The sequence below is a fragment of the Cryptomeria japonica genome, chromosome 9 (assembly GCF_030272615.1).
Source record: "Cryptomeria japonica chromosome 9, Sugi_1.0, whole genome shotgun sequence".
In the NCBI taxonomy this organism is placed as follows: domain Eukaryota; kingdom Viridiplantae; phylum Streptophyta; class Pinopsida; order Cupressales; family Cupressaceae; genus Cryptomeria; species Cryptomeria japonica.
The window spans coordinates 636,172,791-636,188,033 of NC_081413.1; the positions used below are offsets into that span (position 1 = coordinate 636,172,791).

The 15,243-nt window shown below is 36.0% G+C and overlaps 1 protein-coding gene across 1 annotated transcript in view; it reads right to left on the reverse strand.

Moving 5' to 3' along the window:
- Nucleotides 1–15,243, reverse strand: part of LOC131078084 (probable serine/threonine-protein phosphatase 2A regulatory subunit B'' subunit TON2) — a 109,367-nt gene that overhangs the window by 69,854 nt on the left and 24,270 nt on the right. Inside the window, exons 3-8 of the mRNA XM_058015727.2 lie at nucleotides 7,721–7,812; nucleotides 7,462–7,524; nucleotides 6,973–7,071; nucleotides 5,902–6,060; nucleotides 3,116–3,187; nucleotides 2,796–2,928 (exon numbers count right to left, since the gene is read on the reverse strand). Of these exons, the coding sequence (XP_057871710.2) occupies nucleotides 2,796–2,928; nucleotides 3,116–3,187; nucleotides 5,902–6,060; nucleotides 6,973–7,071; nucleotides 7,462–7,524; nucleotides 7,721–7,812 (618 nt within the window). The remainder of the gene's footprint in view (nucleotides 1–2,795; nucleotides 2,929–3,115; nucleotides 3,188–5,901; nucleotides 6,061–6,972; nucleotides 7,072–7,461; nucleotides 7,525–7,720; nucleotides 7,813–15,243) is intronic.

Consider the following 15,243-nt stretch of genomic DNA (forward strand, 5'->3'; position numbering starts at 1 on the left):
TTTTCTATAATTAGAAAATCTTATAAAATAACTTTGTAAAAATGCATTATATAAGTTAAAAACTTATAAGTTACTTTATGCCAAAATAGAAATTTATATAAAAATAACGTTATAAAGTTAAATCATTAAGTGCACCCAACGTTCGATTTCCTAGGCAAGAATAAATAATTAAAAAGTGGCCATGTTATGTTATGAACTTCCCCAAGTTTGTACGTCCAAATTGAAGAAAAGAAGATTCCATTGGAATCTTTAAAATATGCCAAGAGAAGTTCGATTTAGGGCTAAGAGGAATAAAAGAGCATTGTACGTACCATTTGGGGATTATTGGAGATTGTTATTTTGAAGATTATTCACATTTGCAGGTCTGCAACGCTTCTTGTAGGGTCTGAAATTGGGTTTGGAGACGAAGATCTTCAAACTTTGTGTGAGAGGACGATTTAACCTGGAATGTTCATATTCAGCCATTAAGGGTAAAAATTCCAAGTTAGAGAGCAGCTACAGCAAGGTTACTGACTGATAATCAGATCTGAGCAAGTTTTGGAAAGATATTTCAGAGTTTGTGACAAATTGGGGATAACCATTCTCTCCCTAGCCAAATCGTACCACCTGGAGCTTGCCTGGATTTTCAAATAAATAATTTAAGGGGTTTTGCAGCATACAAAATTCATTGTTAGCAGCAAATTATAAGATACAGGAGTAAAACTACAGGAGCTACAGGAGTAAAACAATGGGTAGAAGACACACCAAATTGGGGTTTCTCTTGGGGAAAGTTTAAAAAGTGCACTGAAATAAGGATTTCTTTTCTAAATTGTTTTTGATAATTATCCAATTGATGAATAAAGCTTTCAGGAGTCATTGGTTGCAGCTGGAGGTGCTTCATTCAGTCATTTCACCAGTTCAGGCCAATAAGACCCCCTCTATTCCCAGCATTGGACTCCTGGTAGGCTGTTGTTGGCTTAGATTGCTGAAGGAAATCATTTAAATTCATTTGTTATTGCTGATAAATAAAAATCACAATTCAGAAATTAGTTTCCAGTCAATTATTTTATGTGTTATCTTTGTTATTCTTTTTGCATTGTCAATTCCCAAATCATATATTTCAAAAAAAAAAAAAGCATAAAACCTCAAAAAATGCATCTAAAAACCAAATTTCCAACCGCTGGTCAAGAAATCGGACTCAGAAATTTATATTGGATTGCTACAATCAGCATTCGGCGTCTTTCACAAATATTGTTATATATGGAAGAAAAAGAAGCTAGTCCTCATTCTCAAACATGTTCCACACTAATAGAGCTACGGGGATCCAAATAATGCTTGATGGCCAATCAATCTGATGCTTCCTACAAATTTCCTATTCAATTTTGTGCTGGTACCCATTTTCCTTCATACATGCAGCTATGGAATCTTTACTTCCCAATAACAATTTACAGAATGACGATTTAATCAATGGATCTATGGTTTTTGTAGCCTTTTAAAGTTCTTTTTTTTTGCAATGTAAGGATTTATTTTTTAATATGAGCCCTGGAACAGTGTTTCTAGTTATCCAAATGTGAAATACAAAACTTGCTACTTAATTCATAAAGATTGGATTGTAGCCCCTTTTGTGAGATTATCTAATCTCCAGCCCATGTGCCCCATAATTGATACTTTTGGTCTTTATTCTATCATTTCTCAGTGTACCACTCAACAATTATTCTAGGTGGAACCAGTACATTTTAGCTTTGGGAAAACAGTAAATGTAAATTTGGATACTCATGAGAATGTTGTCTGTGCTTGTTTGCATTGCTTTGATAGTCACCCAAACAACATTTGCACCCCCACCAATGAATCCTGCAAGCCACTTGCAAAGCACTGTATCTTTCTTTAACAATAAGGAAATGTCAACATGAACACTTCAACTTAGCGTTTTGTGAATTTGTGAAGTATTCAATTTTTTAGTCTTCATTCCAAGTCCTAGACTAAAGATTCAAAAACACACCTCTCCAGGTATTCTGATTACATGTGAAAATCACTTAAAAGTTAGAATGACCAAAGAGTCTTGGACGTAAATTTATGGAACTCAATTTCTTGGAGAGATTGCAATCTCTCCATTTACAATGGGAAATAAAGCAATAAGGCCTTTACCTTACTGGTAAAACACTTGAATCAACGCATTCAGCAATTGAACATTAGGAGATCATTCCCAGGACAAAGGAAATGCTTAAAACTTCAATGAACTTTGAAAATACAGATGACCATGAGATGTAGCATTTTATTTGTGGGTGTGGACTTATATTTCGTCATTAGCTGTATCAATTCTTACTCTTTAGGCTTTGTATGTGATTAAACTACTGTCATTTTAAACTTGACTAAGCTTCTAAGAAGACTTCATTTCAACATACAAATATGATAAAGCCATATGAAAACGGCAAAGACAGAATACTTGCTCAGCAGTTTGTGCCACTCACAAAAAGATATGTCAAAGCAATACAAGTGAACATTGTTTAGATGCTAACAAGCAATCATGTCTTCCTAACCGTAGATAGTTAAAAAATGTCAGTAAGTAAACCACATATGCTAAACTTGAAAGAAAGAATACTAAACAAGGACCTTCTGCTGGAAGTGAAAATTTAGCATTGTTGACTTGTTACAAGAGCTTAGCTGACATAACCTTGATACTTTCCAATATCTATACAGAATCTATACAGATGGCATTCTGAAATCACAGCATTTGCAATACAACAAGTAGACTATATGAAAGTATATTTGATTCTAAATACATCCTACTATTCCAGCAGAGGGAAAATTCTTCAAACCTTGTCGGTGAGGATCACAAAAGAAAAAGAATTTATGAGCTGCAATACGGCAATACATATAGAGAAAATCAGTAGGCATGTCACGGAGCTGTCCCAAATTTGGAATAAGGTGTCTTATGTAAGCTTCCATTTCCTGTACATGGAGAACTCTTAGTTTTCAAAAACATTAACCTTTAATAGGCATAGTTTAACTAGCATAAAGTCAATGCATAGGAACATATTCATTAAAAAACTAAAACAGTTAAGAATCAAACAACACAATCAATTTATAGTTATACTATTATTCCACTAATCAAAAGCACGGTGCAACCAGGGCATACATGTGGCTGCAAGAAACCATCTGCATCTTCATCAAGCTCACTCATGTCTATCCGTGCTTGGGTCAGAGAAACCTGCATAAGCAGAGAATGAGATATTATAACAGCGCTGCAAACTTTGAAAAGAAAGCCAACAAAGTTTGTAGGTTATGTTATTCTTGAGAGAACCTTGATTGAGTTGAAAGAATTTCAGTGACATTGGAACTACAAAATCAAAAATAAACAAAGCCAGAAATGAAGCAGAACAATAAGCTTAAACTGTTTATTGATTAAAACACCATGAGGTACAAGGAGAATTTTGCTCCTCAAGTCAAAGGAGATAATTCACAGTACAGTTGAAACTATGTCAATGCATGGATCTGTGCCCACCGCATTATTTCTCAATGGCAGCACTTGGAAGTAGAGTGTAGCGACATTAAAGACCCGAGGCCACCCCTGTGTTTTCTAAAAGTTCAGCTTAATTGTTTCCCATAACATTTTTTCCAGTAGGTCATAGGCTAGCAATTAAGTGGGGGAGCAACTGTCATAATGACAGCCCAGATCCAACTACCATTGGACTAACTCCCAAGTGGATGAGGCCAGGTGTAAAGTCCTGGGAAAATTTGGCAGAATAAGTACCACTCAGATATAGCTTCTTTTGATGTTAAAAATGCTTTCCATCAAGGCTAATTTTCACCAGGGACATGTCCCCGACCCCTAAAAATCCCACATTTGAGAGACAGTGATATTCCTAGGGTAGCGAGCAATAACAAAATGTCAGCCCACCATCCCAGCAGCACCACCTGCAATAAAAAGCCACTCCTTTGACATAACTTCTATAAATTGTGAAGAAAAACATCAAAAACCCTTTCTTTTAACTGAAAAAATAAACATTATTGTTTTAAATTGCAAGCAAGCTCTTTAAATTTCCTGTAAATGTTTGTGAGTTCCTAAATCCCCGTGTCTTAGAACTGCACAGGATGGTGAATCAACGTTTTGAGTTTGAATATCTCAATCTGCAAATACAAAGCATTTTCGTTTTCATTCTATTTAGAATATACAAAAATTAATTTCATCGAAAAAATTGATTCTAAATGAACTACAGTCTACAGAGTGTCCATTAAGTGTTTGTTAACACAAACTAAACAATGGCTGTTGATTTTCCCAGGTTTTATTGGATGTATTTTAATGTATATATCTGATTCAATCTGATACTTGCATTCTTGGAATTCTATGTGTTCTCAAATTGAATAACATTATACTATATATATTCCTTTGGAGAGGCATGTCCTTGAACGGACATGTCTCTCCTTTAATTATAATAATTTAATCAATATTATAATGTTTCATCAATCAATTATTAATTTAGAATAATATAATAGATTAATATTGAATATTAAATTTTATATGATTAATAATAATATAATAATATAACATAATAGTATATTATTATTAATCAACATATATTATATGTATTCTAAATGATCATTCGACTGAAGCTACAAACATTAACAATGGCTTTTCCATTTTTATTCCAAAATACAGTTGAACACTGTTTTCTACCCAGTTTACACAACAACAAACAAAGATTATATAATTAATATGTGTATCTAAGTCTCAATCACTGAAAACAAGTGCAAGGGACTCTAGAGCTCAGAGTTAGAGATTATTATGAGAAGGTCCAACTGACAAAGAAAAGCAAAAATTGAAAACAGAACAAAAAAATACACACTTTACTCATTTTGTTCAATTTTTCTCTCTTGGCAGATCAATGCAGAGCAGCAGATCACAGCCAATGAGAAAAATTGTACTCTATTTTAAAGAAAACAAAACTGATTGTGGACTTTGTCTTCTGTTTGTGGATTTTTAGCCTAAAACAAATACTTTTTGTTACATGTGCAATGGCATTATTGAATTACTTCTTGATATTTAGAACAACTCTTCACATGAATGAGTTTATATTTTTTAGATGAATTTGAATTTGAGTTCTGCTGGCCTTATAAAAAATTTCCATCAGATCGATGTTAATTTGTGTACATATGCCGAACCCAAATGGCCTCAGCCTTGTCCTCATGCCCTCATCACCTGGTGATTATATATGAATGCAATTGTAAACTTGTTTATTTACTCATCTATCCTGATTTGAAATGAAAGGACAGTAATCATACTCATATCCCACCTCTCCAGATGCCTATGAATGAACAACAAAATGTTTGCATATTTTCATGGAGTTCCCTGCAAAGCCCATTTAATATTACACACCTTCAAATCAGAACAACATGCTGCAGAATTGGATTCAATTTCAGAGAAACGTTAAACTCATACATAATTCTAGGGACAACTTCCACACTATAAAAAATGTGAGGTTTATAGGAAAAGCATATGAAATTATTATTTTACAAGATTGTTAATGAGCACAATGAAGACAAATCCATCCCTCAGAGTTCAGACATTGACCAGAAAAGAATACCTTAATTTGTCTTAAGCAAAGATTAATTAAAGTCCTCACCCAATGAAAACTAAAGGGCATCCCCATATGATATTTTGGATATATAGGAATCCCTTTCCTTTAAAGGAGAAGCAAATAGGCTCTATTAAAATATCATTATGATGAAAGAATAATTCAAATCAAATAATTAACTAATCAGAAAATAGCAAATACATGGACATTCCTATCCAATATTATTTGGTATATTTAAATATATGCAAGCGATATATACCTGATTATTTATTGATTTTATCTATTTTCATTCAGAAAATACATTTTTGCTAGGGCTATCATTAGCAGAGAAGATCATATTAACACATACCGTGCGCATAACATACAGGTAAAACGGCAAGATAGCTATCCTCCCAGACTCATCCTTCTCAAACTTCATAAAATTTGATGGACAGAAAAAATGCCGACATTTTGGACCAACTTGATCTACACAAACAGATGCTATATGGCAAAAATCTTCGTAGTTCATCTGCATCCAAACGAAAAACAGGAAAGGATAATATTAGCACCATCTAACATTTCGCTATAAACTGTATGTGGCAAAACCATATTCACTAGAAACCACAATGTCTGCCAACTTGTTTTAAGTATGAAAAAAATAACACTATATAAAGCAATCACACTATGGACAAATGGACAATCAGGAATGCATGCTAGCAACAGTTCCTTATGCAACTAAAATAAAGTGTTGTACATGCAGACATCAAATAAACTATCTTAGTTTCATAGAAGCTATTAATGGCTTAATCACTCTCATAGCCAGAACATGAGACCTACAACCATCAGCTGAAATGGTAATCACTAATCTACTGAAAACTCAAGATTAAGAGAAAAATACCAGCCTGGCATAATCAAGAGGAGTCAATCATAAAAATCATTCTTAAGAACTCCATTTTGTCAACAAGAGAACTACAGAAGCATCATGATTTTTTTCCACATTATAGTTTAATGAGATTCAACCAATTATTTCTTGTTCTAATGTGGTCTCTTAAATGTACACACAATGGCGTGGCTTCAGAGAAAAAACTCACACTTCTATGGGAATGAATCTGTGAGCACTACATTGTTTTATTTCCCAACAAAATGCTACTTCACTAGAGAAGTCAGATCTTTCATTACTGGTAACTATTATTAAGGCAATGCAACCTGTTTTGAGATTATTATGTGCTGTGAAAGATAGCTCTATGAAATGAATGTCTGACCATAAACAAGCCTATTAGATATGAAATAATTGACAAAATCATGAAACTAAGGCACAATAAATGGATTCCATCCCACTTGTATAACACATATGCGAGATTCAAACTTAAAATAGTAATATAGCTTCTCATTCTAATTAGCAAAACAGGTCTTAAGTGAAAAAAAACCAATGCAACCAAACCTTTTCAGCATCATTTGAATCATCAATGACACAATTTTCTTGCAAGCATGCCCACATGGTGTCTAGGTCGTCTTCATTTAATAGTAAATTTGATTGCTTCTGCAAACAAGACATTAAGGATATGTGTAAATAAAACTAACAGTATTTTACATTATATGATGAAATGAAAATTTGTATTTTCCAACATAACTTTGAACCATTAGAGTATGCATTTAATCCATTCTAGAACAATCCCAAATAAGCACAGATATCCATTCAAACCTATTTTGCAATGCACATATTCATATCACGTATACTATTTACTTATAAGTTATAACCTCCACTACCTTTTACAAATAGCATCATAAAGCCTTCTCAAAATTTAATCAATCATGGGCATTGATATAAATGTCACCATTTTAGTAACTCCTTTTGGCAATGCTAACAAAGTTACAAAACTGAACATGAAATACTCACCAGAAATGGCAACTAGAGAAGTCAAGAAAATACCTTTAAAAATCTGACCTTTGCCAACCTTTGGACCCTAGACGCAATAGATCCCTTACAAGACTTCTGCAAGTCATGAAAACCCAATGCCACGACCAAGTAGCTTTTACAAAATAGATATGAAATCTAGTTCAAAGTAATGGGCAAGGTATCGATAGGTAGCCAAAAGTATGAGATTCAAAAAAGAACACAATAAAGTGTTTTAACAAGCATATAACAACTACCCTGTGATGCATAAGTATCAAAGACTTATTATGCTTGCCTTTCTGTAGAAGCTTGGAATAGTCCTAGTATTTGCAGTTCTTTGTTGTCGCTCTTTGAAAAGTTCAAGAAGAATCCTTTTCATTTCTAGTTCTGCCAAAATACAAGCACCATTCCCATCTAGCGTTAGAAAGTTCCAACATAAATCAATCCATACAAAAATAGAATGACTAAGATTGCATTTGTATCTTCAAACTACTCTTTCTAAAGAAAAAGTGAACCACAAGAAGACCAAGGGAAATTTGAAATACTGCAGAAAACATCTGTTTGCACTGAAAAAAATAAGGTGTTTTTTCTTTCTAATTAGGTTCACAATACCTAGAAATAAACTCCCCTCCTTTTGCCTATCTTTGTATGAACCCTATCACATGCTAGTCTAGTCCATACATTAAACACCCCAAAAGTCATAGCCATGTAATAATAGATTCAACAAAACTCTTGGGGTTATTTCCTTCAAAATTGTACTAATTCTTTGTAGGAGTTTTAAAGGGTTTGTTGGGCACTTTAGCCTTTACTCCAGAAAAGTGTGTGAACATATCTGCTAATAAGGTCCAAATTCTAATATAAGAAAATAGTAAAATGTGATTGACACTTATTCCAAACCTAGAGTAAGGAAGACAAGATATGTACAACACATATGTGCTTATAAAGAACACATAACTTACCATCAACCTATGTTTGCTTGTGAATATAATCAAACTAAATGTCTTTCAAACAAATTATCAATTGATGTAATAGGAGACTAATGCCTTTTCTTATATGCAATATTTGGTGAAAATAGGCCATTAAATTTTCCCTAGACCGATACTTTAAAACATGATTGTCATTTGGCATTATTGATATAGGTTGTACTAGACTGAATACTCACCAATTGATATTCATTTTTTATAATATTCTATGGAGATAAGAAGTATGTAAATTCCATATGCACTAACATATGGACTCTAGACAGGTGAACAGATAAGTAAAACATTCTTAGGGGCATCTTATTGGTGCAACAATCTCCTCAAATATCATTTGCAAAACAAATTTAATGTCTCCATTTTTAGCAATATTCATGAGTTCCAAGTTTTCCCATGCACCTCCATGTGATCAAAGCTCCCACTACACCTATCTACCTATTGCACCCATGCTTCATATGAGTTGTGGGTTCAAACCTGTAATGTCCCCTTCTTGTTGATGACCTCCCAGTGGTCCATTAGCCTATTCCTGAGACCCGTAGGCTAGGTGGAATGAAGAATGAGGGTCCAGCATTGATGAGGCGAGGACTTACTATTTTTAGTAGGTCAGGGAATGGCTATTTTGGTGATACTATCCTACTGAGCTCTCCATGCTCTGTCACTGGGTGCGAAGATCATGCTTTTTGGAGCATTAGTTCTTGACTTACTATTTTTAGTAAGTGGCAGTATGGCATAATTCTATTTCTGGCAGTGGACAAGGTCCTGATCCTACAACAATTCAGTGGCCTTCCTGGCTCAGTTTCATCCTGATTTTGACAGTAATCAGTACGGGAGTCATATGTGACACAATTAAATATTATTTCCTTATCCTAAGGTTTAATATTTAATTAATCTGATTAATTGCTATTGATTTATTGAAATTGGGATTAATGTCTAATATCTCCTAAGTGCTTGGCGAAATTTATGTCTAATAAGGAGATGTCAAAATTATTGAGAGAGATATTATTTTATTTCCATCTCAAATGTTTGCTAAGTGAAATATCATTGTCCTTGCTTTATGGCGTGAGGATTGACTTGTGAGATGGTGCCACTCTTGGGGTTCATGTGAGATGAAATGAAATGCAAATGAAAGAAATTGAGTTTGAAGCAATTTGCATTTGAATTTGATGGTGTGAAGTTATAAATAAGAGCCTTGGGCTCCCATTCTGGATCATCTTGAAAATTTGTAATGTTATGCTGCCGGTTTGGCGACAGAACTTTGAGGCTTCGGAGTGCGTCTCCCTAGTGCTTCCCGGTTTCGTACTTGAAACATAGTACCTAGCTGTGTGTTGTTATCTACTACATTCTCAGAGCATGTCATAGTCATTTGGGGACTTGCTGGTTTGCCTGTGGCTGAAGTGCATTTTCGATCACACCTCTCTGCTGAAGCGACTGACCGTTATGGGTATTGGCTCTTTCATCCTTCCCAGTAATGGCGATATACTTTGTAAGTTTGTGGCATTTTTAGTTGAGTTTTGAATTTCCTAGACAAAATCGAAATTCTTAAGCTAGGCGTGGTTTTTTGTTTTGCATTGGGATGCGTGCAAAATCGATAAGGGGGTTATGGTATCATGGTTTTGGTTGGTTGTCATTGCAGTTAGTCTAGTGTGGGTTTGGGATTGGTTTTGGGTGATTTGGATGTGTATTGAGAGAGTGAGCTTCTTAGAGTTTTCTTAGGCTGCTGGTTTTGCAATTCCAGCCTGCAGATTTGATAATAGCAGAAATTCATTTTCATTTTGGGATAATCAGCATTGCTCTCTTCTCATATCTTCTATTTTTGTAAGGTTAAGTAGTAGTACTACTAACCAGTTCTATGTTGTAATTCTCATCCCGCTGAAAAGTGGAAGAGGCTGGCTTGCCGCCTATTATCAAGCAAATTGTAATTTCAGTCCTCCCACTGCATAAGTGGTCGAGTGATATCTAAGTGTAATGGTCCTCCCGCTGCATAAGCGGTCGAGTTGAGATTGTTATGTAACTGCAGTCCTCCCGCTGAAATATTGAGGTTGAATGATTCGTATTTTTGTGTATCTCACTTGGCTGGTTCACCGCCAAGTTTTCTTGCCTTCCCGCTGGATAAGCGGAAGGGGCTGGCTTGTCACCCAAGCACTACAATGTTTTCAGTTAATCAAGCTAATGATCCCCTCAATGCCGTATGCTCTCACCTTCCCACATTGGGCACTTGGTGATCAAAAAGTGGAAGGCTTACTTTCCCAGCATGTTTCAGTTTATGATTTCTAACCTTAACGGGTTATCTTTTTGTTGATGTCTATTGTTGGCCTTAAAAATCAAAAAAAAAATAACTGGGATATTACAAAACCCCAATCAAACAATAGGCATTTATCTACCTACTCCTTATCATTTGTCACCTCAAGATCCTATAGGCTTATCTAGGTTGGACCTTCGATTAATTTAAAATCAAATAGCAAAGTGTTGCTGCTTTAACTACCCTTTACACTTGGCAAGCTATTTAAAACACGTGCCATCAAAAGTGCAGCTAACTTTTACTCACCTCTAAACAAGCAAAAAAGCTAGTTGCAGTTCATAATACATTGAGACTTCAAGATTGGTAAACTAGTAAAGTATAGATAAACTCCAAAAGCATGTTGAGATGTTGATCTTGAAGATGTTAGGAAAATCAATGAAGAGGTACAACCAAGATTGGTCGGGCTTCCATTCGAACTTCAACTTTAGCCAAAAAGTGACACAAATAGCTCCTTTGATATTGAGAGCCCAGATGACCTGAGGAACAAAACCCAGATTCCACTTTCAAAAAAGCAGAAAAAAAGCAAAAATTCCTAAAAATAGAAAGTTGTTAAAAATGACTCAAAGCAATTGTGATCCTCGTCCTTCAGACCTTCTAAGCACTTTGACAACACTCATACATGATTCTGAACATGACTTCTTAACTTGGCCCAGGATGACCTGTTGTGACGTATTCACACATCGCCCCATTATAAATGGGGACCCCTACTTTTTTGCTTTCTAGGGTTTGCTTTCTTGGTCTTTTAGGGTTTTGGTTTGTTAGCCTTTGCATGATGAGTGTTGTCAGGGGGATCGTTGGATAGCAAGCTCTGCTTGAGCTAGGATGAGTTAGTAGATGCTCCAAGTTAGGGTTTCTTTCAAAGTCTTCCTTAGGCTTAGTTTTGTTGGTGGTGTCTCGTTTGAGTTCGAGGAAGTCAATGAGTGGATTGAGCAAATTTGGCTAAGACATGGAAGGAATGAATCAAAGATCAAGACTAAGGCAAAGTCAAGTGGAAAAGGAGGTGAATTAAGCCCAAAATGAGGATTTCGCTCCTGACCGTTCCAAAGGGTCCAGGGCGAATTTCTCTACAAGACACTTCACCTTGACCTGAGCTCTGAGCTAATCCTTTCCTAGGTTTGAATGAAGGAAAAGGCACTTGTTTGAATGAAGAAATGTGAAAATGAAGTCAGGATTTGAGCCCAAACATGATTTTCGCTCCTGACCCTTCCAAAGGGTCCAGAGCGAAATTCATGTAAAACCCTATTTTTCACCAAATTCTTGGGCTAGATGTCAACTTGAAGAGCAAATTCATGTGGTCATGATGGAAGAAAACCTAATTAAGTTTGTCCAAGGTATGAAGAGGGGAAAATAAGTGAGAAATTAGCTCAAAAGGTGAATTTCGCTCCTAACCCTTCCAAAGGGTCCAGAGTGAAATTCCAAGAAGACACCTATTCTTCACCTTATTTGCACTAAAAGTCTTGTTCCTTGGACATGTGGTGAAGGTTTTGATATGTTCTTGCCTAAGAAGTGTTTGAAAGTATTAAGAGATGAAGATTTGAACCTAAGGCATGGATTTCGCTCCTGACCCTTCCAAAGGGTCTAGAGCGAAATCTACCTTTTCTCCACTTTGCTCAAGGATATGACCAAGATTGTTGACTTTTGAGGCATAATTGAGAAGGATTAATACATGTTTGCCTTAGAGACGAGGTTTTAAACCTTGGGATGATGAAAATCAACCTGGGAGGAGAATTTCGCTCCTGACCCTTCCAAAGGGTCGAGAGCAAAATCCTCCATTTAGCCTTCTTTTGGACTTAAAAGCCTAGTTTAACCTTGCCAAGTGTCGGTTGGGTGGTGGATTGTCTTGATTGCGAAAAGAGGAAGTTGATTTGATCAAGTTTGAAAGGGAAAGAGATGAAAGGAAGTGAGAAACTAGCCAAGGATACGGATTTCGCTTCTGACCCTTCCAAAGGGTCCAGAGCGAAAATCCCTTTAAACTTCAAATTCTCATTTATCAAGGCCAAATTCCTAGCTTCTAAGGCATGTTAGGAGGTTTTTTTTGAATTTTCTAGCCTTAGGGAGTGAGTAAAGGTGAAAAGATGAAGAATTCTAGCCTACAGGGTGAATTTCACTCCTGACCCTTCCAAAGGGTCCAGAGCGAAATTCTTGAAAGCACTCATTTTCCACTTTACCAAAGTTAGGACCAAGATGGAGATGCAAGGAGAGTGGTCTATGTTTGCTCCCAAAACAAGATTGAAGTTTGAAAAATGAACAATCTAGCCCAAATCATGATTTTCGCTCTTGACCCTTCCAAAGGGTCCAGAGCGAAAATCCTCCTAGACCTCATTCCCTTCCTTGTTTGACCAAATTTTAATATCCAAGGCATGATTAGAGGAAGAATGGACATGTTTTTTGCCTTTGAAAATGTTTGAAGCATTGTAGAGTGAGGATTGTAGCCTAGAGGGTGAATTTCGCTCCTGACCCTTCCAAAGGATCTAGAGCGAAATTCCTTGCAAACCTATTTTTTTTAACCTTGCTTGGGCTTAAAACCTTGTTCCTTGGGTGAAGAGGGATGAAATTTTACCTTGAAATGAAGATTGGGATTGAAAGGATGAAGAATCAAGTCTAGAAAGGGAAATTCGCTCCTAACCCTTCCAAAGGGTCCAAGGCGAAATTTCACAAAAACACCTTTTTTCCCAATTTTATACTAAGTCGGATGTGGGCTAGAGTATTGTCAAGTTGGGAGATGTTTTGAGGCATGACTTTGACTTATTGGTGATCATTAAGCTTGAAGGAATTGAGCCAAATCAAGAATTTCGCTCCTGACCCTTTGTTGACGTGTATTTTGTACACTATCAAACACAGAATAAAATACCCAAGGGTACCTTATCCTCTCTTGAATAAAGCCTCCGAATGCTGAAGATGTCGCGAAAAGGATCAATCGGGATGACTTCAAGGTTCTTGTATGTAGGGTCTCTACGTGTGGATAAGCTCTCTGTGGTATGATGTGATTTGCTAGAATCACAAGGGGACTTACACTTGATGATTGAACGTCTGATTTGCTTTGAATATTGCTGGAACACAGGATTTTACTAGCTTTGACTTGAAAAAAGGAAAAAAGATGAGGGCGAGGAAAGGATCTAATCCTAACACTAAGAATGTAAGAGCAATGAATGATCTTTGATGAAATTCTAACTAAGTCTTGTTTTGACATCACAGGACCATCTCCACAAGGTTAGTGCGATCTTCGAAGGAAAGCTTTATGATGTTCAAATCATCACTGCAGGCATAGACACCATCAGGTTGATGCATATCAATGAAGAAGCGACAATTGAAGTTAAGCTTAAGCTGAATGATTCCAGTTGACTACACAAGGCAAGTCTGCAATCAACAAACTGCTAGTAGTATGGATATACGAATTCCACCATCAATCGAGCACATTTCTTCCACTCATCTAATAACATGAAATCAAATATGAGAAGTATAAAGACCATGCAAATTGTCGAATCGACCCATAAATTTCACCATTTCTTCAATGAAGTTACAAGTCTCTTACAACAACATCTTGGCAACAATCTTTGCCTTCTCTCTCTACTCTACTCTAATTGCTATTCTAATCACCTTCTAACTACTCTCTATTCACTAACTCCTTTCTAACTGCTTTCTATCTATTGCCTCTATATGCCTTTACAAATGAAATGCCAGGGCTTATATAGTGCCCTCAATACAATTCGATGGCTTAGATCAATTCGAGATCAATGGCCAAGATTTTACAATGAAAACCCTAATTAGGGTTTGTTACAACCATTACATAACATTTAATGCTTGACCAATGAAATAATTGTATTGCTTGGACACATGTCCTCTCTGGAAAATTCGACCAATAGATAGCCGGGGTAGGTACATCGGAGTTTGTGCCACCTTCCATTAGTTAGGTACATTGAATCTGGACATTGTTGAGGTGGACCACACTGACTGGAGAAGTGATGACTAGGATGCCACCTTGTCTGACACTTGTAACTTGGTAGATATTCGATTTGATGTTGTTGAGAAGCTAGCTTTAATTAATTCATCTGGAACTATCTGCTTCTTCAACGAACCCTTGCTCTAACTTCTTTCGTCTTTGATGTGCAGGATGATTGATGTACCTCGCCTTGGAATACTGGACTGGAAGAGGTTGCCCTTATCCTGATGATGTTAGTCCGAAGAAGGCCGTCCTTGTCGATGCTAGACTGGAGGAGGTCGCCCTTGTCCTTGCTTGATCGTCCTTGGAGGAGACCGTCCTTGATCTGGCTTGATTTTCCAACTCCGGGATCTCCATTTGATGCCTACACAAAATATTAAAGTTAGTCTTTTGAGCATCAAACCTCAAAGCATGAAATTTAAGACCTTTCAAAGGTAAAACTTAAGATATTAATTTGAAAAAAGTCATGATAAATCAAGAACTATACATTTTCAAATTAATCATGAATGGAAACTGGATTTTCAAGACTTAGATTTTACAAAATTGCAATGGGATCACAATAAGTCTTGAATGAGATCTTCAAAAAAGTAATTCTTCATACC